This window comes from Chanos chanos, chromosome 10 (genome assembly GCF_902362185.1).
Source record: "Chanos chanos chromosome 10, fChaCha1.1, whole genome shotgun sequence".
In the NCBI taxonomy this organism is placed as follows: Eukaryota; Metazoa; Chordata; class Actinopteri; order Gonorynchiformes; family Chanidae; genus Chanos; species Chanos chanos.
The window spans coordinates 32,199,818-32,224,337 of NC_044504.1; the positions used below are offsets into that span (position 1 = coordinate 32,199,818).

At 42.5% G+C, this 24,520-nt stretch overlaps 1 protein-coding gene across 1 annotated transcript; it reads left to right on the forward strand.

Annotated features, from left to right (window-relative positions):
- The first annotated feature begins 4,004 nt into the window (after positions 1 to 4,004).
- Positions 4,005 to 24,028, forward strand: dgkh (diacylglycerol kinase, eta). The gene is made up of 23 exons (XM_030787582.1): positions 4,005 to 4,124; positions 8,090 to 8,192; positions 11,002 to 11,164; positions 11,420 to 11,528; positions 11,662 to 11,801; positions 12,444 to 12,525; positions 12,799 to 12,884; positions 13,020 to 13,119; positions 14,040 to 14,340; positions 14,849 to 14,977; positions 16,090 to 16,224; positions 16,330 to 16,447; positions 16,550 to 16,660; positions 16,945 to 17,041; positions 17,373 to 17,480; positions 18,416 to 18,529; positions 18,700 to 18,834; positions 19,016 to 19,176; positions 19,401 to 19,506; positions 19,647 to 19,739; positions 19,923 to 20,042; positions 20,416 to 20,521; positions 23,858 to 24,028. Exons 1-23 carry the CDS (start codon positions 4,005 to 4,007, stop codon positions 23,908 to 23,910), a joined length of 2,790 nt encoding a protein of 929 aa, XP_030643442.1. The 3' UTR covers positions 23,911 to 24,028.
- Positions 24,029 to 24,520: the final 492 nt, after the last annotated feature.

Sequence of the window (24,520 nt, forward strand, 5' to 3'; positions counted from 1 at the left end):
CTCTCTCTTTCTCTCTCTCTCTGTTAGGTGTGTGATATAGCATAGAGTACTGTATGTTTATGAGCTCAGCGTGGAGATTTTCGGTATCTGTGGAGAATATATAAATAAACGATACAGCCTAGTGTGGGTATGCAGCTGCCTCCTTCACTCAGGCTATTGAAAAGTGCCTCTCACATCCATACTCTTGGCTATAAAATGCCCATGTGTTATGAAACCTTTGTCATTTATAAGCTGGTAAAGATTTACCGATCACTTACATAGCAGCTCTGTCCCGCGCTGGCACCAGCTGCTGTTTACAAAAGAGAGTTGGGAGATTCCTACGTCTCACAAGTACCCCATGAGAGACCCATTCAAAGGCTCAGTAGTGACTGGATAACTGCCAGAGGTTCAGTACCCCTGTTGAAAAGATTGTATCGTTCACTGCCTAAAAGGTCACTTCAACAGCAGTATCTAAGCAAGCTCGACTGTGAAAAAAAATGAGAACAAAACAAGATTCCTGGTGTTAACGAGAACAAAGCCTGAACAAACACACTGTCATATTGCTACACCTGGTTCATATTATTTCTTTTTGCAATAAACTAGGTGGCTCCAAAGGATTTGTTTGTTGATAATTGCATGTGTTTTTGGTCCAGATACCAACCAAATTAAAACTTCTTTTTCCATCAAAACATTATCACTGAGGTATTTACAAGCACCTCAGTGATGACAGGCTGGAAGATGAGTTATGAAAACGACTCCTGCTCGCTGTTTGCTTTTTATAAACTAGCCATGGGTTGCAGCTCTAGTTCTCCCTCATATAACTGAACAGTTATTTGACAGAGCACAGAACTTCCCGGCAGAATGCATGCAGTGAGTGGCAGGTAGCATTTGAGCCAGGAAGGTGCCTGGAAGCCGGGCCGCGGGGAGGGAATGGTCCGCTGCGACCCAGAACATCAGCAGCAGTGAGGGAAATGAAGAGAGAGGTTGCACTTTGTTGACACTCAAACACATAGGCCACGATGGCATGTGACTATGTCCTAATCTCTCTCTTGTAACTCTTGCTTCTTCCTCCTCGATCTCTCTCTTTTCACAACAACGCCTTTTCTTACCCTCTTTTCATCCAAGCGTGGTGTGGGCTTGCTCAGACTTTCCATATGTTCATCCACGATTTTACACTTTGGAGGAGACAGAAAACCTCATTTGCTGCTACCCTTAAACAGATGTGGTGCTAACAGTCTGAGTTCAGCTCCAGTCATACGTGGAAACTACTTCCTGATAGACTGCATCGGTCTTACGTTGGAGACTACCTTTATAGACAATGATCCATCGACATATTGGAAGCTATTTACACCAACGTTGTGCCAGATGGTAGTGGCTGATTTTCTGAAAATAAATGTACCAGTAGTGAAGACACTTGTAATGCGAGCAGATGGATTTGATCTGCTTTGTACATGTCAGCAAAGGAACCCTTTTTTTCTTCTTCTTCTTCTTTTTCTTTTTTTTAATTGCAGCTATAAATTATGGGCTTTTTTTTTGCACATGATGATTGGCTCAGGAACTGCTGAAGGAGCATCCTTGAAAGCAGCTGTTGATCCTAGATCCGGCTTATGTCTAGAACAAGGCAAGCAGACAATAAGCAGCCACTCACGAATGCCCCCCCCCCAACAACAACAAAAAAACCCGTATATACTTCATTACGGCAATAATGTCTTGTGCATAAGAACGTTAACAAGATCTCGCGGTGCAGGGCTCTAGCTCTTAGAGCTGTAGTACCAAGATAATTGGCTTTGAAATTTCATATTCCCTTTGGTACGTCAAGACAGAGATGCTTAAAAACTTTTCAGAATCTCATCGCTAACACGCCGGCCACTTAGATCATGGTTCAGTGTGAATCATACATATTTGAAGACCACTCATGAGGCTCTACACGTGTCGTTAACTCATGTTGCTAAGTGTGCTAGTCTAAGCCATTACCGGTATCTTCCTCAGACGCGGAGTTTTGTGGCATTATTTTTCAAAGTATGATGCAGTCAGCTCAGGGCTCTCCATCGCCTGCCCTCTCGTCGCTTGGAACCCGTGCCGCCGTGTAAACATGCTCACGAGTACGCATCGAGCTAGCGTGTTGTTCCGTGCGCACCCAAACAGGGAGAAGGGAAGACGTTGACTGCAATAATCAATAAATAATGGGAATATTAAAAGCACAGGGCTGTCTGTTCTCAGAGGGCTTGTGCGGAGGCAGCCCACGTTATGAAACAGGCTTTTAGCATTTTCTGAGGCTCTCCGCCTGTCAGCCCGAATCTCACTCAAGCTGGGCGAGAGAGGGAGAGCAGAGGAGAGGAGGAGAGTTAGAGGGGGCAGTGAGGAGAGGGAGGGGAGAAGAGGAGGAGGAGGAGGAGGGGGGTTGTCCTGACTCTTCTTAAAGAAGGGGGGAGTCATCCCCAGCCGCACTCAAAGGCACGCAGAACTGGCAGCCAGAGAGGCAAGTAGGCAGACAGGCAAGCAGAGGGACTTACTGGATCTCTCTCTTTCTGCAGGTAATTACCCCATTCCGAAGGCTCATCCTTTGTGCTGAAAACAGAAAAGAGATGGAGGACTGGATCAGCTCTTTGAAGTCGGTCCAGTCTAGAGAGCATTACGAGGTAAGACACCCTTGGGTTTCCTTTTTTACCGTACGTCTTAAAACCAACACATCTATTATCTGTTTGAAACTGGGTCTTAATCGGACGCAGTGATGATGTTGAACTTAGATGTGCAGTATGTCAAATAGCCCTGTCTGCGGCTGCGCTGACCACCGTCTAAGAGTTTCTTCATTTGGATTTTGTGTTACACTTGTCGTCTTAGTTTGTCTTTTTTTTGTTTTTTTTAATTTAGAATTATAATTGCAAGTTAAACCATGTCACATACAGAGTCACCACTCTTCATCTGTTTCTGTTCATCTTTGTCCTGCCTCTTAGCCATTCAGATTTTACAGATCTTATAAAGTTGCTTATCTGTTATTAATGATTTCTGAGAATTTTTCCTCTTAAAAATGCTCCAAGAGGAGTAATCAATGAGAAAAACAGGAAACTCATTCATATTATTAAAAAGAATCCTACGAGTAATATTGTATATTTTTTTGGAGGATGGATTTGGTTGCATAATGGGGTCCAAAGTCATGTTATACACAGACATTCGGAAATTGCTGGCGCATAAAACCCGATGCATCGATGCATTTAAATTAAAGTTGATTTTGAGGATCTTATTCTAAAATCTTTTAACGAAGTGTTTAAAGTGTGTAACAAGCTTTGATTGTGATTTATGGTTGTCTTCGTTAACACTATTTTTGTCCGTGCGTGCGTGTGTGTGTGTGTGTGTGTGTGTGTTGGACTGCACATATGCCTTAATTGGCTCGCGAGAAACAAAACAAATTAAACATTACATAAGACTTGCAGCTCCCATCCTCTGCAATACCACACCCTGACTTTCTGAGAGCAGCAAACCATCCTTCTCAAATCTCACAAATGTGGAGCAGTCATCAATTTTTTTTATTTTTTTTATTATTATTTTGATATTTGAAGTACGTTTAAAACCACATCTCTGGAATTGCACCCCTGTTGCATGGGGTATCCGTAGCAGACACTTGTACCGTTGAGTGACAGCGCAACTATGAGAGTACAATTGAAGCTGAGTTTTCCCTCTGCATAAAAGAGCATGTGTAATCTGCTCTAAGCCTAGCCGTGGGAGATCTGTGGTGTGGTAGGCGGGAGTGGTGTTCCACTCACGGAGCAACTGTATCCATAACTGTATTCATGTTGCATGCAGTGGTGTGTGGAATTCTGTTGTGTCTAAACTGAAAATCGAATTAAAAAGCTAGCCTCTGTTTGAAATATATATATATGTATATATATATATATATATATAATTTATTTTTTTTTTTTGGAATTTTTGTTTTTCAAAAAGACTCCAAAAAGTCTTACCCCGACGCTGCCAATTTTTTGTTTGTTTGTTTGTTTTAACTTCTCCTTCGCTATAGACGGCACAGTTTAATGTGGAACATTTCTCAGGGATGCACAACTGGTATGCCTGCTCCCATGCTCGCCCCACCTTCTGCAACGTCTGCAGGGACAGTCTCTCTGGGGTCACCTCTCATGGCCTCTCCTGTGAAGGTAAGTGCCCACCCCATCTCTGCCAATCCCCATCTCAATCTCCCTTCTGTATGCATGATAATCCCTGTTTAATTATGGATGGTGTGAATTACTGTTGCCCCGTGAACTGCGTTGCCCTCTGTCACCGGTGAGGTGCTGTGTTTTTCATTAGCGTGTGGCTGACAGACTAGTAGGCGGATCAGTTGCAGTGCTGCACCTGAGCCCTGTGCAAAGCGTGGTCTGAGAGATGACTGTAGATAGACAGGGCCAAGATATGGAATCAACAGCGAGCCTACACCACACTGCTTCATGGGCTGGAAAGGCAGGTCATTGTTGTTAACAGTGATGAAATTAACGCGTTCATGCCTACAGGAGCTGTGGAGCTCAAGTGATGCGGCAATGCAGTGCGTTGTTGTTGGAGTGTGCGCGCGCGCGCGTGTGTGTGTGGACGTTGTGTCTTCGCCGCTTCTCTTGGTGCACAGTGTGAGCACCTCAAGGACCATGATGACAGGTTAAAGCACTCACCCTAAAAATAACATCTTTAGCATCATGGATTATGCATGCTAATGGGCTGAAATCATGTGGAAAGATAGTGCTAATTAGTTACAGAGATATGCAGATGGTGCTCATTAAACACTGCTGACTGCCATTGGCTTTCAGCACCAGGAAGTAAAAATAGCATGGTTCACAGTCTCTTGCTAAGACCAGTAAGCAACAGGACTGAGTCTGACGTTGTTACAATGAAGAAGTCATTATCACGTTTGGAGAGCGTCTAGAAAATCGATTGACTGATAGAGTTTACATCGAGACATTTGCTCTCAGCCTTTGTTCTTTCAGATATTTTAGTCAATATGTGGTTAATTTCATTTAACATATTATCTTTTAAACAAGAAAAAATGGCCTTTTCTTATAATAATACACTAAAATAAATAAATAAATACATACATAAAAACCTAGAACCATCTGGCTAAGCAAGCAGAATTCAGCTCTAATTAGGCTGATATTCATGTGCCATGAATAAAAAAAAAAGGAGTAGACCTTTGTCTGGATCTCCTTTTTGCTCCCTGTTGCACTGTCACAGTGGTTTGCAGCACAAAATAATTAAGGACCACTCTAGCACGGCGTGGCTGTCCACGCGCCTTCTGCTCTCCAGCAGCAAAGAGACTCTCTTCTCCTGAGTATTAATTGTCCTTTACTGCAGATAGATGATCTCATTTCTTCTGACAAAACCTCTCATTAAAATCTCTTGCAGTTGAGGGGTTGATTTTTTTCACATGGAAATGCAGTATGCCTCATGTTCTACATAGTCTGTTGTTGTTAATATATTGTGAACAACCGTTAGGTCTGAATTTGTTCCAAACATTTTTTAAGATTTAGAAATAATTTTATATGTTTCAGTAATAATTTACTCTGTCTTGGACAAAGTTCTTTTTTTGTTTTCTGCGCTACAATATTAGTGACGTTGCAATGATGGTGAAATGACTGTATTCCTATAATCGTTCAGTTCAGTCTGTTTTTACTCTGTTGGCAATTTCCATGTTGTCACGTTTTCATATCGGGGTCTCTTGATTTCATCGTGTTTCATCGTGTATTTCTGGTAAACTAGAAAACACACATAAAACATGGTAGTTTTAAACATGCAAGATACACAGTAGTAAATACATGATGGAAAGAAACTCCGGTGTTGTTTATAAGACGGTGGGTCTGTTTCATGGTGTTTGTCAGCCGTGGCCTGTCTTTGACGCTGTCTAAGAATGGCCAAAGTATACAGTGCTCAGAGAAAGAGCAGAAGCTTGGAGTTCAGAATGATCATTGCTGCTTATATTTCACTTCGATTTCCTGGACCAGCCAATCAATAGGGACTGATGTGCAGTATAGGCTCCAACAAAAGAGACAAACTCAATATTTCTCACTCTCTAATTTGACAATGGGCATCCTGTCCATTAGTGGGGCATCGTAAACAATGTTTCTTGTACTGGATGTTTCCAAATTGCCTGTAAATGGTTTGCAAAGAGCACTGAAAATGATATTAGCTTGACTGATTGGCGGGTTTGTCTTAAAGTCACGTGACTCGCTCATTTGGTTGATCGGCCCCCGGTTTCATGCCCGAATGGGATGAAGAGTTGGCCAATTAGTGATGTGCTTTTGTAAGAGTGCCTTTTAAAGTGTGCTGCGGTCAAGGATCTGGAGCTGCGTGTCTCCATTAGTTTTTGATTTTACAACTAATGCGGCTGCGATAAAATGCCTCATTTTTCAGTCTGGTACATTGCTCTTACCGAAGGATACTTTGATAGCCCTGAGGGATGAAAGGGAGACTCTTTCGTCAGATTGGACCTCTGGATTCTGGCCGGGCTGAGCAGCCCTGGCCTTGGCAAGCGAGGATTCATTTCAGCTTTGGTGTTATTACCAGTGTCACAACAAAGCTTGTCTAATCTGCGAGGACATTAGCGGCCTCCAGCAGCATGTGGTAGAGAGGCAAAATAATGGACTTAGACAGCGAGAGCAGGAGGATGTAACTGGATTTTAGCCTTTGCCTTTTCTGAACCGTCACACTATCAAACAGACCCACCTGACACTTCATCACTAAATCTGATCTTGGATAGTGTCCTAGACATTATCTTCAACCGCACAGCTGTGGTGACCTTAGCATCAGCACTGATTCTGGATCAGCAGTTCAGTGAATGGTGGATGTAGGTTAGCCCCCTGCAGGTCTGCATTGGTTAGAATGAGAAGCTGTTGAGAGGGCTGCATTGATTAGGGGTGCGTGTTGAGAACTGGCAGAGTGTACAGTACGTTGTCAGTGTGGGAGTAGACATGGCAGTGGAAATGGCTCGGATGATGTTCTGAAGCAGCTCCCATAGCTGCAGAGGTGGGCAGCCGATGAATCAGCTACTTAATTCTCAATCTGGACCCAGCCAGATGAACATCCTTAATCTGATTGAAGCTGCAATGTAATTTACTGGAGGAAATCAACAGAGAACTGCCAGCCATTAGCTTATTGACTCTAAGCCCTCACCACTGGTGTTGGCGGTGAGACACCGTTTTATGTGTGTGTTTGTGTGTGTGTGTGTATTTGTGTTTATTGCTCAACCTTGTGTCTGAACTTCACATTTTAGGCACAGGAACTCTGAATTCCCTATTTTTAAATGTATATTACCCAACTTAGTTTGACAAAGAAAGGACCTTTTTATACAGTGTGCTGTTAAATTAATTTGCTACTAAATATATGTACAGTTGATTGTTAGCTGAACTAATGGGTGTTCTGTTCCTCTTTCCGTTCTCTTTTACAGTGTGCAAATTTAAAGCCCACAAAAGGTGTGCTGTCAGAGCCACAAATAATTGCAAATGGACTACTCTAGCCTCCATTGGGAAGGATATTATTGAAGATGAAGATGGGGTAAGAAGCATCTCTCAGTGTTTACAAGTGTAACCCTACTGTCTTTGTATAGCTTTCTCACTAAGCTGTGAGGTCAGCCTGTCCATTGACAACATCATTATAGCAGAGAGAATGAGTGAGGTACTCGAGAGAGAATGTGGTAGAGCAGAGAGAAGAGAGAGTGAGGGAAGAGTTGGGGGGGGGGGGCAGCAGACTGCTCATGTTTCTTTAACCCTTTTTTAAACTCATATCCTTTTTTTTTCATAGATTGCAATGCCACACCAGTGGTTGGAGGGCAATTTGCCAGTCAGTGCCAAGTGTGCAGTGTGTGATAAAACGTGTGGCAGTGTGTTACGTCTGCAGGACTGGCGGTGCTTATGGTGTAAGGCCATGGTAAGGACTACATCACCCAGAATTCCCTTTGACTGCACAAATACACTGTCTAGCATAATGTCATTTCAAGCCTCCTGACAATTAGGCTGCCCTCTAACAATTGAACGCCACAGAGATAAGCTGACGTGTAAGATTGTAGAAGCTAAAGGTGTGACTTCCTGATGAAGATTCTTTGTGACTTCCAGATTTGTAATGCTTGCATCTTGTCTCTGTACAGGTGCACACAGCCTGCATGGATCTGTACCCACGCAAGTGTCCACTGGGCCAGTGCAAAGTGTCCATCATGCCACCAACCGCCCTCAACAGCATCGACTCAGATGGTAGGTCTCCAAATCACTGCTGACCTGTAGAGCTGCTTACTAGAGGTGGAACGGTGCCGTAGTTTTGAGCGTGATCCCAAACAGACATCCCAAACAGATTTTTCCCATATTATTTTTTCCAACAAATATGCTTAGGTATTATCTCATATGGTCCACACAGGGTCAGTTTGAGATTTTATATTACATGGTCTTGTGTAGTGGGTGTGGTATGAATGAAATTATTGGTCTTTGTTTTATCATTGTTCTTTGATCACCTAGCAAGAGAATAAAACAATTCAGTGGATGAACAAATGAGGAGTCCTTGTAATAAACATAAATTGAAGAGGGCGACAGTGGTACAGTACACGTGAACAGCACTGCGGTCTCGATCAGCTCCTCCACCTCCACTCTCTCTGAGTGGCTGTAAAAACTGAAATGAGTCCAGTGAGACTGAATTGTAAGCACGAGATGGAGAGGTATAGCTCATTTAGTTTGGTCATCCATTCATTGATGAAAGAGTAATTGCTCTCCTTTCAAACCTTTAAGCTTTTCCACGTTCACTTGAAGGGGGCAGAGGATATGTTTTTCTTTTTTTTTTCTTTCTTTGAGATAGCCACAAAAAAAAAAAAGATAAAGATGCACAGCTTTTATTTTTTTTGTCCCCCTGTCGGAGCAAACCGACGGAGAGGTGAACATTGCTAGGAAAGTCTCTCTCCCTCCAAACAGATTCATCCTTAGGGCATGTAAACACAACAGCCCCCGCTAGACCATGTGCCTGGAAAATCTGCGAAGAGAGCAAACAGTGCCATAACCCCCCCCACTCCCCACCCTTTACTCTGCTGCAGTATGAACCATGGGTATTGAAGATTCATACCTTGCCTGTTTGCTTAAGCATTCAGTTTTAGGACACATGTTGCTGAAGGTGCATTTTCCAGGAAATTGTGGTCAGCTCTTTATTGACGCCTGTATAAAAGTGTAATTTGGAACAACTTTACACCTAGTGAAAGCGTATTAATAGGCAGGCATATGGTGAAGTGGAATGTTTTTTTTTGTTGTTGTTTTTTTTTTCCACCTCACCGTTGGTGTGTGAACAGACCAGGGAGGGCGTTGAGGCCATCCACTATTGATTCCATCGCAAAGCCCATGAGAGTTTCTGCTGGGCCCTCTTTGCTTTAATTGGAGGAGCATGTCTAGGAACTAAAGATTAGTTGGAGACAGACAGAAAGGCAATGGAAATCAATAACTCTGAAGTTTTGGACCAGTGACTTTATCTTATTGGATTGCTTTTTGGTCCCAGTAATAGGCTGTTTAAAATAGAACAAAACGGGGACTGATGCTGAATTGGCTGATTGGGAGATTGTGATGTGAATAAGATGGTGGATGAGAGAAAAGAAAGGAGAGGAGAGAAAGACAAAGAGGGGAAAGCAGGAGATTCCTTTAGCTGCTTCTGTATATTTCACGTGCCAGGATTTCCCTGCCTCTACTAGCTCCGGAGGAGAGCTGCATCTTAATTGGCTGTTGGCTGCCCTTGGCACGTGCAGAAGCTTCGTGACTCAGCCTGCCTCTGCTTGCCTCCTTGATTGCTGGGACTGAGAGAGAGAGACACAGAGAGAGAGAGAGAGAGAGAGAGAGAGAGAGAGAGAGAGAACAAGCAGAGACTGCAAAACCCCATGGTGCTGCTGACAGACCTCCACCCACGTTGCAAGCTTTGCCCCCCCCCCCCCCCCCGCCCGAAACGCGCATTCGCATCGAGACATTTAACGCAGGGAGATTCAAATACACACAAGGAAGCACAGGCAATGATAGCTGGAGCTGTGCGTGCAAAGGGAGAGAACCATACACGCAATTGCACACCCACATATATACACACACACACACTAACACAACCATCCACATATACAATATGTGTGGAGACAAAAGGACACATACATATTGAGCTACAAAATAAAGAAAGATGCAGACACATTGAGGGCACACATACTCTACTTCACACACATTTACATATAGATGAGCAAAGAGAGAGAGAGAGAGAGAGAGAGATGCATGGAAATCAGGCATATGATTAATCATATAAACACATGGGGTTGTTGCCTGCAGTCACTTGCCGTGTGTTTATGCCACATGCCACACGCACGTGATTGGCCATACTCTACAGGCTCTGAAGTACTGAAGCACTCCCCTCTCTGCTCACTGTTAATGAAGGAAGGGAACACGGGAGAATCTGGTTTTAGTTTTTTTCTTTTCTCTCTTTTTTTTTTTTTTAGGCTGCACTGTTAATGATTTATTCATGTACCGCAAATTATGGATGACATTATTTTCTAGTTGAGCAATAACAGGACAGCAGTCTTTTGTTTGTTTTCCACTGTAAGGATCGGTCCAAAGCACTTTCAATTACTTATGGATTATTGACTGTGTATTAAGTGCAGAGTTGCCTTGTTTCCTTTGTTTTGTTTTGTTTTGTTTTGCTTTGTTTTGTTTTGTTTTGTGCTCGCCGACAAAATTTGGATGATGTATTTGCTCATGCGCTTAGTCATTTTTCATATTGGTTTCAATGTCATATTAGAATGCTCCTGCAGTACGTACTTGATGTGGATACATTAGCAGCACTGAAGCTAACTTTGTAATCTTGATAGTGTTCTCTTTTTATTTTAGCCATCTTTTTTTTTTTTGGCTTTTGAAAACCAACCCAACTGTTGTAAATTTTCCATCCTGTTTAACAATAATATTCGTTGGAGAGTAAACATATCTACCCCATGCCCTGCAGGAATACTTGTTGTTCTCTATTGGTTGAGTTACTGATGACAATGAAATATGCCTTCTTAAATGTCAGGCTTCTGGAAAGCTACCTGTCCCCCCTCCTGCGCTAGTCCTCTTCTGGTGTTTGTCAACTCCAAGAGTGGTGATAACCAGGGAGTGAAGTTCCTCCGACGTTTCAAACAGTTACTCAACCCTGCTCAGGTCTTTGATCTGGTCAATGGCGGTCCCCATTTAGGGTATGCTCAATTTCACCTTAGAACTTACACAACCACTGAGCAACTTCACTTTGAGCTAATTTTCATTGAAAAGTGTACTGTTGTCCTGGTAACGGTGAAACTGTTTGTTTAAAGTCGGAATAGACTGTTAATGCAATCCTTCAATGTGTGCCGATCAGTCCTGTAACATTTTCCTAGACGTTTTTAGACAGTCTAGTTATAGTTCCATCGTGCACCGCATGGTCTGAGTTCCCTGTGGTTTTTCTCTGTTTGCAGTCTACGTTTATTCCAGAAATTTGATAACTTCCGGATCCTCGTTTGCGGTGGGGATGGCAGTGTTGGTTGGGTGTTGTCTGAGATCGACAAACTTAATCTTCACAAACAGGTACTGTTAAACCTAACTGAACAAAGCCTATTCTAAACCGGGTGCATTATATTTGTGCCTGAGGAAGATTGGCATGTATCTACACGCGTGTCACGGTAGCCAGCATTGTAACAGTCTGTTCTTGTCTCTGCAGTGCCAGCTGGGCGTCCTGCCCTTGGGCACCGGGAACGACCTGGCGCGGGTACTCGGCTGGGGGCCTTCGTGCGATGATGATACACAGCTCCCGCAAATTCTGGAGAAACTGGAGCGAGCAAGCACCAAGATGCTAGACAGGTATTGTGTTCATTGCGGAATGTGACAGGACCTGAATCAGCGCATGTTTGACAGTGGTGGACATCACTTTGTGATTTCAGATTTCGGAGGCTGCTGTTTGACTAATGGGCAGAATTGAGAAGTGAAACTGTTTGAATCAGGCCATGACTCTTAACTGATTTCAATTCTGCAGAAACCTCATTAGAGCGGAGCAGCAGTTTCATATTAATAACGACATGATGTTGCAACTGTTGGTAATGCTGTGGATTAACAGACCGCACAAAGCTTCTGCAATGCCCTCAGCAAAGCAGCCGCAGCACACAATCAGTTACGAACTTTAAACTGTAGGCGGTCATGCGTAAACGTTTATGTCACGCATGTAATGCGGGTATGACCATATATCTCAGAGGCTTATATAGAATTTAGTCCTAGTAGTACAGTTGCTTTGCATTTCAAGTGTTCTACGTACTACGAAATATTTCGTTCAGATTTTTTTATTTAAGTCAACAGACTGTTTTAATTTGAAATGTGTGAAAACTGCTTTTTTGCTAAACCCAGTTGAGTGAGAAGAATAAGTGAGTGACGGGGTCTGGTTGTTTTGTCATGCGAATGATGAGAATAGGCATTGACTGACTGCACAGCTGGTCCTGTGCTTTTCCACAGGTGGAGTATTATGACGTATGAGATTAAGATACCTCCCAAACCCAGCTGCCCTGCCACACCTGAGGAGCCAGAGGACTGCCAGGTACCTGCACCAAAATATTAACACCACACCCAGTGTCATCACACACCATAAACCTGCTTTTATGATTGGATGGCATTAGGCCAGTGTTGTACGATGTCAGACTGTAGTATTTGTAATTTTAGCGAGTGACATGTATCTAGTGATAAGGGCACTTTTATTGGTTTATTTAAGTTGTTGGCATCAGATGGTGATATGCATATTATAATTCAGTTTTTTACCATAGTGTGGCAGCAGATGATACGTGGTGAATATTGGCGTCTTTGTTAGTTTCAGATATCAGCCTATGAGGATTCAGTCGCTGCTCATCTCACAAAGATCCTCAATTCTGATCAGCATTCAGTGGTCATATCTTCAGCAAAGTGAGTCCTCACAAACACAGATACACACACACACACAAACAGAGTCCAAATGTGACAGTACAGATAATCATCATACATACTGAGAGAAAATATGAACTTGTGCCTCTTCTTTCCTCATCTCTTTCTCTCCTCTAGGATCCTGTGTGAAACAGTAAAGGACTTTGTTGCCAAAGTGGGAAAATCCTATGAGAAAAGCACTGAGAACACAGAGGAGGCAGAGACCATGGCCCTAAAAGTAAGACTATGAATCAGAAGTCTGCGGCTATTCTGGGAACCAGACACAATCATTGTGTCATCGGACATCAAGCTATGACACAATTCCTGTCTCATAACTTGCTCCACCTATAATCGCACATTACATTATGTAATAGTGTTAGACTATCCAAGAGAGGTTGGATCGAGGGCAACTGGACTTGGTTGTAGATATTTGAAGATGTTTCACCTCTCATCCAAGAGGCCTCTTCAGTTCTGAACTGAACTTAACTGAACAGGACTTAAGAAGCCTCTTGGATGAGAGGTGAAACGTCTTCAGATATCTACAACCAAGTCCAGGTACCCTCGATGCAACTCTTATTGGATTACTGAGAATCTTTACAGACAATAGTGTTAGACATAAGTGAGAAATATTTGTCAGAATCCACATTAAATTATTTTCTTGATTATTGGATTAAAACAGAAACAGGTTCATAGACTCAGAGATAAATATTGAACACTTCGACAAGGCAGCTAGAAGGAGGTCTTCCCCTTCCAGTTTTCTGACCTGGGTAGCCTCAGATGTACTGACAGAGTGTTTCAAGATTCAAGAGATTGTATTGCCACTTGCACAGGTACAGGGCAGTACAGGTACATGGGAATTCTTGTGTGTATCTCTTTGAGTCGGCTTTGTAGAACAAAAAAAGGCAAAGAAAGGTAATTAGAGGAGCAGCATAAAAAGAAAAATAAATGAAACTAAATACACGTTATATGCAAAAAAAAAAAAAAAGTGCACACTATGTACAGACTGTGAATCACATTATGGAATCTGTTTGCTTCTTGACAGTGTCTTCTAGACAAACCATTATATAAATTAAATCTAAAACTAAATTAAATAGCTGTCTAGAACAGAGTGGTTCTCCGCATGGTAACGCACAAGCCCTGGTCTTCCTCCGTCCACAGTGTGCCATTCTGAACGAGAAGCTGGACTCACTCCTGCAAACGCTCAACACCGAGGCACAAGCCATGAGCCCTCCTGCTCTCACCACCCCCCCAATCGTCGAGGAGGAGATCGAGGACGAGGAACTGGAGGAGGAGGAGGACCTGAGCGAGGAGTCCCTGACGGAGCTGAAGGAGAAACTGGAAGAGAATGTGACAGAGAAGGGTTCACCTCATAAGCTCTTCAGACCCCGTGAGCAGCTCATGCTACGTGCTAACAGCCTAAAGAAAGCCATAAGACAGATCATCGAGCAGGCAGAGAAAGGTGAGAGCTCAAACAAGGGGAGTCTTAGTCACTGGAGGGACTGAAAACATATAAAGACTATTCCATCTATAAAACGTACCATTGTGAAGTGTTTTCACAGAAAAGGATATAAATTAGCAACAGAGTAAATTGTACTCTGAACTTTTCATTCCTATGTAGCGTTAATAAGCGCTTGCTTGCTTCCATGTTTGTACAATGTGAAAAAGAACAGGGAAAGTTGTGGTTATCTGCTAGTGTCTGAGGTGTCTTTGGCCATGTCAGGGGATCAGAGATACATTGCAGAGAAAGCTCTTATTTGATGTGCGTGTGCCTGTGTGTGTTTTGTTCGAGCACTGTTTGTGAGTGTGTTTGTTTCGGATGGAGTGCTAGAAATATGAAACAGGATAAATGAAATTTCTACAAAGTTTTAACATTTTCAGTAAATATGTGAAATTAGCCTCTAACTGATCGATGTATGAGGATGCTCTCTCAGTCTCCCTCTCTCTCTCTCTCTCTCTCTCTTTCTCAGTGGTGGATGAACAGAATGCCCATACAGAAGAGCAGGATCTGCAGTCCCCCACCGAATTCAGAAAAGATGAGGAAGAAAACAAAGAGAGCGAAAAAGACGAAGACACCAAGGAACTGGAGGTTCTGCCCTGTGAGTCCAAATGTTTCTGTTTTATGCATTATTATTTCTGTTGTGTGAACAGATACATAAAATTACCCCCCCCCCCTCCAAATTGAATGACACACTTAAGTTTTGATTGGGTCCCCTAGTATCAGGCAGATCTTTTTGCCAGATTTGATGTGTCGCTTTACTGCAAGTGTAACTGAACAACTTAGATTGTTGACTGTATGGACAAATGATAAGATCTCATTTGTCCATACAGTGGAATGCTGTCACTTCATTCGTTCTTTTGAAAATTTATCTCGTGAGGGAGGGCTCAGTTCAATAATTTGTACCCCACTAGAAGAGTGGTAAAGTGCTGTGTTTGTGGCCTGGTTGGGTGTGGATTTGAGTGCTTTTCCCAAGGATTCTTTGTGATGTTTTCGTCTCTATAGAGCATGTCATTTTTTTTTTTTCATCGACAGTGATACTTCCTGTTTATATGGATGCTTGCTTCCTGTTTGTAGGGGGAAAAAAATGAAAGAGAACTTTTGTGTGCTGCCTTTTGTCTCTGCTGTGCCCCACATTTTGCCTGTATCTCACAGCTGTTCAGTGCTTTGATAATTTAGCCTTTGTTTGTGCATTCCGTAGAATTACGCAGAATATGTCTTGCTGAGACTTTCTTACTTAATAGGAATGAAATATATTAGCCTGATAAAAATGCACAATATAAATAATCTTGAATCTTCTTGACATTTAAGTTAGAATCAAATTAAGGTTGAACTGTTGTGTGTGAGTTTTGCACAACATTCCTGTTTTAGCGTGGAGTGAATTACCACTAAAATAAAAAAGAACTTCTCTTGTTGAAACATGAAATGTGTTAGAGATTTTTTAAAAAATATTTCCTTGTAAAAAAGAAAGTTCTCGAGTTTACTTAGATAAATAATAAAAAAAGAACCGTTCCCGCAACGCTTCATGGCACGTTGTGACTGTAACAGCATCAGAGTCATTGCCACATCCAGACACAAGAGAACCAGATTGTATGTTACCTATAGACTGGCTCAGATAACCATCAGGCCTTTCCTTAGTGCATATTTTAAAGCAGTTCCACATTGCTTGCAGTATCATGTTATGTTAAATATTGCCTTTATTTGTTTCTCCAGTGGCCAAGTCTCCGTGTTCACCTCCAGAGAGGCGTGTGAGTCGCAGCACGCAGTCCTGTGGGTCTTTCTCCATCCCTCCCTTTACCACCAGCAAGGAGAACTTGCCTGTCCTCAACACACGCATCATATGTCCTGGTATAACCTCAGTCACACTGAACTGTCTTCTGTTTGGTCGCCTGCTGGAATGTATTTTCTGAACCTATAACAGTGTCTGACAGTTTACACTCTGTTTGTCCCCAGGTTTGCGAGCAGGCCTTGCTGCCTCCATAGCGGGAAGTTCAATCATCAGTAAAATGCTTCTGGCCAACATTGACCCATTTGGTGCCACACCTTTCATTGACCCTGACCTAGATTCCTTGTAAGGGCTTTTTTTTAACGACATTCCAGGAAGTTAAGTCGGTTTTTTTCCCCTCCAGGTGTATAAGCTGTGAACATATAAACATTTTTATTTCTTTGACAGAGAGGGGTATTTGGAGAAGTGTGTGATGAATAACTACTTCGGGATTGGCTTGGATGCAAAGATTTCACTGGAATTCAACAACAAGCGGGAGGAGCATCCAGAGAAGTGCAGGTCACTTAAGTTATTTGAATAGTAACTTTCGTTGATATCAGTTATATCAGCAGACTTGAAAATTGTTTATTATTTGTTTGTATCCTCATTTTATGGTCCCTAAGCAACTGCTATTCTTTGTAACAGAACAGCAAGTGCTATTCTTTGTGGTTTTTAAAGACTCCTTAGTCCTCAATAGCTAAAGATTGTTCTTCTAATTAGTGTTGCTTTTTTATGTTGAATATTATTATGAAGACTTAGCCATGGGAACCCATGCTTGTTTTTCGGTTCCTTCTGCACCACAGGAGTCGTACTAAGAACATGATGTGGTATGGAGTTCTGGGTACCAAGGAGCTTCTACAGCGAACCTACAAGAACCTTGAGCAGAAGGTTCAGTTGGAAGTAAGACATCAGCATGTTAAATACTGTTAGATGTCAGCTAACAGAGAAAATTTAAAGGGCACCACACTATTCATAATCACCCCAGCTGTGGATCACAGCAGTCAACACTCCATCAAAAGATCAGGCAGTTCATTACTACATGATTTGTCTTTAACACTGGCTTAACTTCCTAATTAACACACTTGTTGGGACAACAGTAAACAACTGCGGGACACGGAGTGCTCTTAATTAGCCGGGTGTCGCAATGGTTGGCGGCCCATTTCCACAACACAGGTCATGAGTTATTAGAGTTGTGTGTGATTGTTTTCTTTCTTTTCTTTTTTTTTTCCAGTGTGATGGACAGTACATCCCACTTCCCAGTCTCCAGGGAATTGCTGTGCTGAACATCCCCAGCTATGCTGGAGGAACCAACTTTTGGGGCGGGACCAAGGAGGATGACGTAAGTTGACTGGATGAAAGTCGCTCATGTTCACTTTATCCTAGTTAACTATCTGAGTTTCCATTTTCTCACCGTATCATTTCAAAGGTTTTTAAGGGGAAGAATTACGCTCTATTATTTTGTTTGTTTTTGGTCAAGAAAAATGACATTCCTATCGCTAAGCAGCGTAACACTAACATGAAAGCAGGACAATCTGATTATTTTATGAAGACTTCTAGAATGAGTTTTTGACCGCTGTTCTGCTTGGTTTTCCATTTAAACAGTTCTCATGTGAACCCAGCATGACACAGGGCTTTTATTTTGCATGGAACAAAGCTTCTCACGAAGGCTTTGTTTTAGTAGCTAGCTGCTGCATGAAAGCGCTGTTGACTGGAACATTTTCAGTGAACCCCCCCGCCTCTGGCCCCCCTCAGCAGTGTTACCTCTGGACACGTTCTCTGTGAGAGGGGTCTTTACATAACCTGCTGTTCTGTGCCTGGACCATAGAGGTGTTTGTGATCTCTGAGGGGACATTTTATGGACCTGGTCCAAAAATGTGAACCGTTGTGGTTAGACTGTATCTGTAGTCTGTTGGTCCACGCAGCTCTAGGGTAACAGTGATTGAAGTCTTTGGGGGGAAAACGCTGTCACTTTTGAACCATACAGGCGCCGAAGTTCTTGATAGAAGGTCTGAAAAATGGTTTGAAAGGAAACAGAATTAAACAGTTAAATATTATTTGGTTCTGACACTTGAGAATAACTTCACACGAGAGTAACATTGACCAAAGGTGCCCCATTACTTGGAGTCGAATGTGAAATGCCCCCTAGTGGTGTTTTTATGGAAATGAGTTTGTTTTTTTCTGCCATTGCTGATATACTGACTTCTACGTTTAACTTTCGATTGTACAATTTAACCTTCGTAACAGTCTATTTTTCCTTTTTGTTACTTTTTCTAGATATTTTGTGCACCATCCTTTGATGATAAAATTTTAGAAGTTGTAGCTGTGTTTGGGAGTATGCAAATGGCAGTGTCAAGAGTGATCAAACTCCAGCATCACCGCATTGCCCAAGTGAGCTATTTTTCAAATATCAATAAACTGAAGCTCAAACACTTCCTCAAACAGAAATACATAAGTAACTACAGCCGCCCTGCTGGGCACTTGGCTCTCTGTATTTACAGACATTCTGGATATCTTCATTTCTCAATTTCATTATCTTCATTATCTGTCTTGTTTCTTAGTGTCGTTCAGTGAAAATCACGATCCTAGGGGATGAAGGAGTTCCTATTCAAGTAGACGGAGAGGCTTGGATTCAGCCTCCTGGAGTCATCAAGATCCAGCACAAAAATAGGGCTCAGATGCTGACCAGAGACAGGGTGAGCCTTTGTGTGTGTGTGTGTGTGTGTGTGTGCGTGTGCGTGCATGTGTTTGCGTGCAAGGAAGGCTTAGAGAAAGAAGGAGAAGGACATAGAAACCTCTGTCACCCAGCTCTTAATGCACTAGTGTTGTCTCTTTTGGCTGTTTATGCTACTACTTGGTGCTCTTGTATTTAAACAGGCTTTTGAGAACACACTGAAGTCATGGGAGGATAAACTGAAGTATGACAAGCCTCCACTGAGACCACATCTATACCCACAGCAGTCTGTCGACCTGGCAACCGAAGAGGAGGCCACACTCATACAGATGTGTGCCCGTGCTGCAGAGGAGCTTATCACTAGGTGATGTCCTGAATATCAGCCAATCACAGAATAAACCCTGGTTAACTGTTTATTTCACATTTAGCTGTTGTGTTTTGTTTTGTTTTTTTTGGTCACAAAACAGTGCCCTTCACTGTTAGCGTTACTGTTACTGGATCTGCATTCAGACAGCTGTTAACTGAAATTTACCGATAAAGTGGTCAACATCATAATATATCAAAACTTCCATCCTCTTTGATTGACAGGATCTGTGAAGCTGCCAAGACCAATGGGCTTTTAGAGCAAGAGCTTGCCCATGCTGTCAACGCTGCCTCTCACGCCATCAACAAAACACACCCCAAATTCCCTGAGGTAGGGCAAACGATGAACAGTGACTCCTAAATACATCTTATCTCAGAAAGGTAGTTTCAGTAACTTTGCTTCCACGAAACATAACTGCTCAAGGACACGGAATGCAAAACACTGATTGGATAACTGACTTCTGTTTCCAGAGCCTGACCAGGAACACAGCCATTGAGGTGGCCAGTACTGTGAAGGCACTTCACAATGAGACTGAGTCACTGCTTGTAGGACGAGTGTCTCTGGTGAGAAGATCTTAAGATCTCAACCTTCATATTTTCAGAGGATTTAGTGTGTGAACAGCCTCTTGGCACAGATTTACAGGGTGTAAAACGATTTTAATTTGATGATGGGGTTGTTGAGGATGATAATGCATTCTGCCTTTGGGTTGAGTGATTTTGTCATCTTTGGTGATCTTACTTTGGCAGCAACTGGACCCTCCTCATGAGGAACTGCTCTCTGCTGGCCTGCAGAGTGTGGAGCTGGAGTTGGGTAAGCTGGTTGAGATCCCCTGGCTCTACCACATTCTGCAGCCAAATGACGAGGAGGTGAGTATAGACTAAACCCCAGTTATGTTGTTAAAAGGTTGTGGAGTTTTACTGGGCATTCATTTGTTATCTGACAAGATATGCCATGACTGTTACATTCAGTTGTTATGCTGTGTTGCAACAGGTGTTGCTCAGAAATTCCTATTATGTTATTTTTTTGTGCCTCATGTAGTATCATAGAAATCATTGTTTTGCTTGTGGTTTCCGTTTGAAGATTGTCTTAAATGCTATGAGATTTGATTAAAGGATAGTGTTTGTAAACTGGATACAACATGCAGGTTGCTGTAAGATGCCAAGTGGTAAGGTTTCTGCTCCTGAAGATCACAGTGGCATGTTTTTGTGTGTGTGTGTGTGCGCGCGTGTGTGTGTGCAGGATCATTCTTTGGAGTACGGCAAGAGGAACAGCCGCAGCGGCATGTTCCGCATCGTGCCGAAATTCAAGAAGGAGAAAGTCCAGAAAAAGTCTAGCCCACAGTCAGGTAAGCGCCTGCAGTCAAGGGCACACGCACACACACAATTTCCTGGATGCGTTCACATGAAAACGCGCAATGATTTTTCATGGATGCCACCGCGGCGTCAGACCACCCCCATGTGGTGCATTCATGAAGTGCAGTGTGTTGGCATGGTGTGTTTTTGAAATTCTCTTTAGCGGGATCATTTGCTCGAAAGGGAATCAGGAATGCACGAAAATATCCAAAAGGCATCTAGCGAAGTGCGTTTAAACGGCCTGCACAGCAGTTAATTGTCAACGGTTGCGACCGTCTGTAGCTCAGACATTGATTTAAACCCTCTGTCGCTTATTTAGAAAACTGACCTGCGACTGCTTGATGATGCTGTAGCGTTGAGGTGTAGTAACTAAGTCCCTCTGAGAGTTGTATTTGTTCTGTGATGTCCTTCAATCCTCAGTCCCACCCAACCATCCATGAGCATCCCTGCACTTCCTCTGTTCATGATGTTGTCCTGTGTCCATGTGTCTACACATGAGCAGCAGGCACAAACCCAAGGCTAACCACACAGCAACAATGTCTGAATAGGAAACTATAAAACACACGTTTACCATTAAAACGTTACCAGTCACATTTGAACCTCCGAGCAAAATACGTTGTTTTGTATCCAAGCTGATGATTTTTTTTTCCTGGTCACTTGAAGATATGAAACAGCGGACAACTTTCATTGACAAAAACTGATCAAAATCCAACTTGTCAGCATTACCTCTCAATTGCCAAAAAAAATGCCAGGCAGATACATGAACTAGTAGATACTGGACAAGAACAATTCTCAATGGGTACCAGTTGGATGTGTTTGTGTTATGGAGTGCAAAGTGGCCTTAGATAAAGCAAGGAACTCCTCAGTAATGGTTTGAGTGGGATTTTTGGCTCCTCCCTGGATGAGTAGGAGAGAACAGTCAGATAGCTCCATTTTGTGAAGCCACAACTTAAGGGCCCCGAGTCTTTATTAGACCATCAGGTTGCACAGGCTTTTGCCTCCCGTTTCCCTTTTATCTCCTCTCCTGTGTTTGCTCTGAATGGGTGGTTGTTCCCACTGTGATAACCTGCATGTTTTACTGACTCTGGGTGCATCGGCGACCAGAGACCTTTACCGAAACCAAACCTTTTTTAACCCTCTCTTTGCCAGCTGCTGCCGCCACTTCTTTTCTGTGTCTTCTCTCCTCTCTTTTGATTTCTTCCTTCTGTGGTTGTTTTTTTTTTTTTTTTTTTAATTTGTTAATTTCCTTTTGGCCTGACCCTGTTTGCTTGTGTCCTGCGTGTTGCGTGGGGGTTGGAGACTCAAGGGGGCTTCTTGCTCTTGACTTACGTAGTTCAGAGGTGGGGCACTGAGGAGGTGGGCGCCTGGCTGGAGCAGCTCAGCTTGGGGGAGTACAAAGAAACCTTCATCCGTCACGACATCCGCGGCTCCGAGCTCCTACACCTGGAGAGGAGAGACCTGAAGGTATACACATTACCCCACTATGTGCCTCAATATGTCCTTCCAAACAACCAAAAAAACTGCCTCCTCCTCTTTCTTTCTTCCTTTCTTTCTGTCTCTCTCTCTCTCTTTCTCTCTTCTTGGACTCCCTCTTACAATCTCTTGATATCTGTCTTCTGTTTGCTAATGTGTGCTGCACTGCTCTGCTTGGCTTCCTCTGTGCAAGTGTAGTGTGAAACTTGAGACAACTTACACATCACTAATAATCTTGTGTGGCCCTGACATAGAACAAAGCGACATGAGAGCTAATCAGTGATAGCAAAACTTAATAAGACTGATCCAGTGAAGGAGACTAAAGAGCTGAACTGTTTTCTCCGCTGACACTGAATGAGGGTAGTTGCGTGACTACACCATCAGCATGTTGTGACGTGGTTTGGCATCAGCTACAGTATCTGTGTGAAAGAATGTTTCACCAGTTTGAGCTGCTCAACCATTCGTGAGCATGCCTCATTTTGTGTTTCTCTTGAATACGATAAAAAGCTGTGCATGACTGGATGTGATCGTATGAGATACCATTTCATTGAGGTTGACAATAGTAATACACGATTGGGTGACATATTTTAACCAGTGCAAAAGGGTGGCGATGAGGTATAAGCATGGTGTACTAAATGCTACAGATCAGACGCCACCATCGTGTGGCTTCAAGACTTCATGACACTCTAAACCTGAACTGAAATAAACTGATCACTCAAAGTGACACGTTTTATTTCATTTTGAAAGAAGCACCATCCGTTTGCATTTGTTAGATGGAACAGTAAGAGAATTAATATCTCTCACAGTGCACTTCATAGATTTGAATGCACCAGAATGTTCAGAAAATCACAAATTAATTCATGTATTTATCAACTCAGTGTGATCAGTGTGTATCACTGTATTTGTTTGATGTACACAATTTCCCTTCATCTTCTGCAGTTAGCACTTCAGAATCAAATCATACCCTTCTGTTTTGTTTCCATGTTGTCCCATAGCAGAGTTTTTGTATGTGTTTAACACAGAGACTTGTGATGGAGGGTATGGGAGCTGATGTCCCATTCACTCAGTATTCAGTTCTGTATAATCCAGTTCTGTATATTCAGTTCTGTATAAACCTGTTACTGTTGTCTTACCGTAGTGGTGCAGTACTGGTGGTCTAGAACATTCCACAGACGAGAAACAACCCCCATATACCTTGGACTGTGCCGGTTTTACCTTGTCATGTTCCCCTCATTTCAATTGCCCCTGTCATTTTGTCTTATTGGACGGCTCTGCAGGATAAAGTTTCAAAACAAAAGTACCCGAAAGCTCATCTGTAAGTGAGATCAGTGTGTGAAGAGCGCACGACAATAAAAAATGAAATAACCGAGTCCGTAATTATTTGAATGCCTGTTAAGTTAGTCATTTCTTTTTTTTTCTACAAAGGAAAGGTAGGTACTGCTAGCCAAATGATGTTTCTGGTACAGAGGGAGGTCTAAGACATGTTCTGTTTTGACATTATGTAGACTACATGAAAATTACATTATGTGCGCGCAGGAATTTAAAATGAAAGATTTGTTCAAGGTCTTTTTTTTTATCAGTATGGGTTTGAGTAATTAAAGCATCTAAATCGTTTCATATTTAATGTTATCCTGATTGAAAAGACTTTTTTGCTTCCACCACGGTAACCTATATTTCATATTCCAAATTACATTTCTTGATATGTTCAAAAGCTATGCATACAGTTGTTACTTTTGCGTAATTGCGTATGTACACGTTCAGGTCGGAAAAAACGCTTCTGCAATGGTATTTTCAGAACTTGGAGTCAACCGACAGTGTGTTATTCTCAATAATCCTCTATTTACTCATTCTTACAGGATCTGGGGATCTCGAAAGTGGGTCATATGAAGAGAATTCTCCAGGGAACTAAGGAGCTGGCCAAGAGCACCCTGATGGACCTGTGAGGTGTTTGACATGGGTGTACACCGTGTCCTCCTGACTGTTGTCACGGAGATTTTTTTTCCGATGCTCCGTTGTCTGAATGAGCTTGATCCCGAGAAGAGCAGGGTTTTTTTCATATCCTGTCCTGTTTGAGGGTTAGATAGCTTTAGAGAAGCTGAGAATGTGTTGTCCGGTGCCAAAAAGTGAGACATAGAAGTGGTTGATTGTTTCATAGGGTTGTAGATCTTCAGCAAAGCCATTTTTATACATTCTGCATTCATGGCACAATCAGGTATGCAAATCTTGTTGTTTTTTGAGGCAAAAGCCTAGCCTCACAAAAGATTCAAAATCAAGTAGCAAAACAGGACTTCCATTGCATTGTGGTAGATGGTTACAAGTAGATCGGGGATGTGAAGTGTCAGCAATATTCTGCTTTTGACAGCACTGTTTACATTTTAAGGAGAAAGGAAAAACGACTGCTGAAGCATTGCAATCAAATGGCAAATCAAAGCAAAATGGTGTGCAGTCCACTAAGAAAGGGGTATCCCAAAACAGTAACATACTGATGCATGGTATGCTTGCTAGACTTGGATATCTAT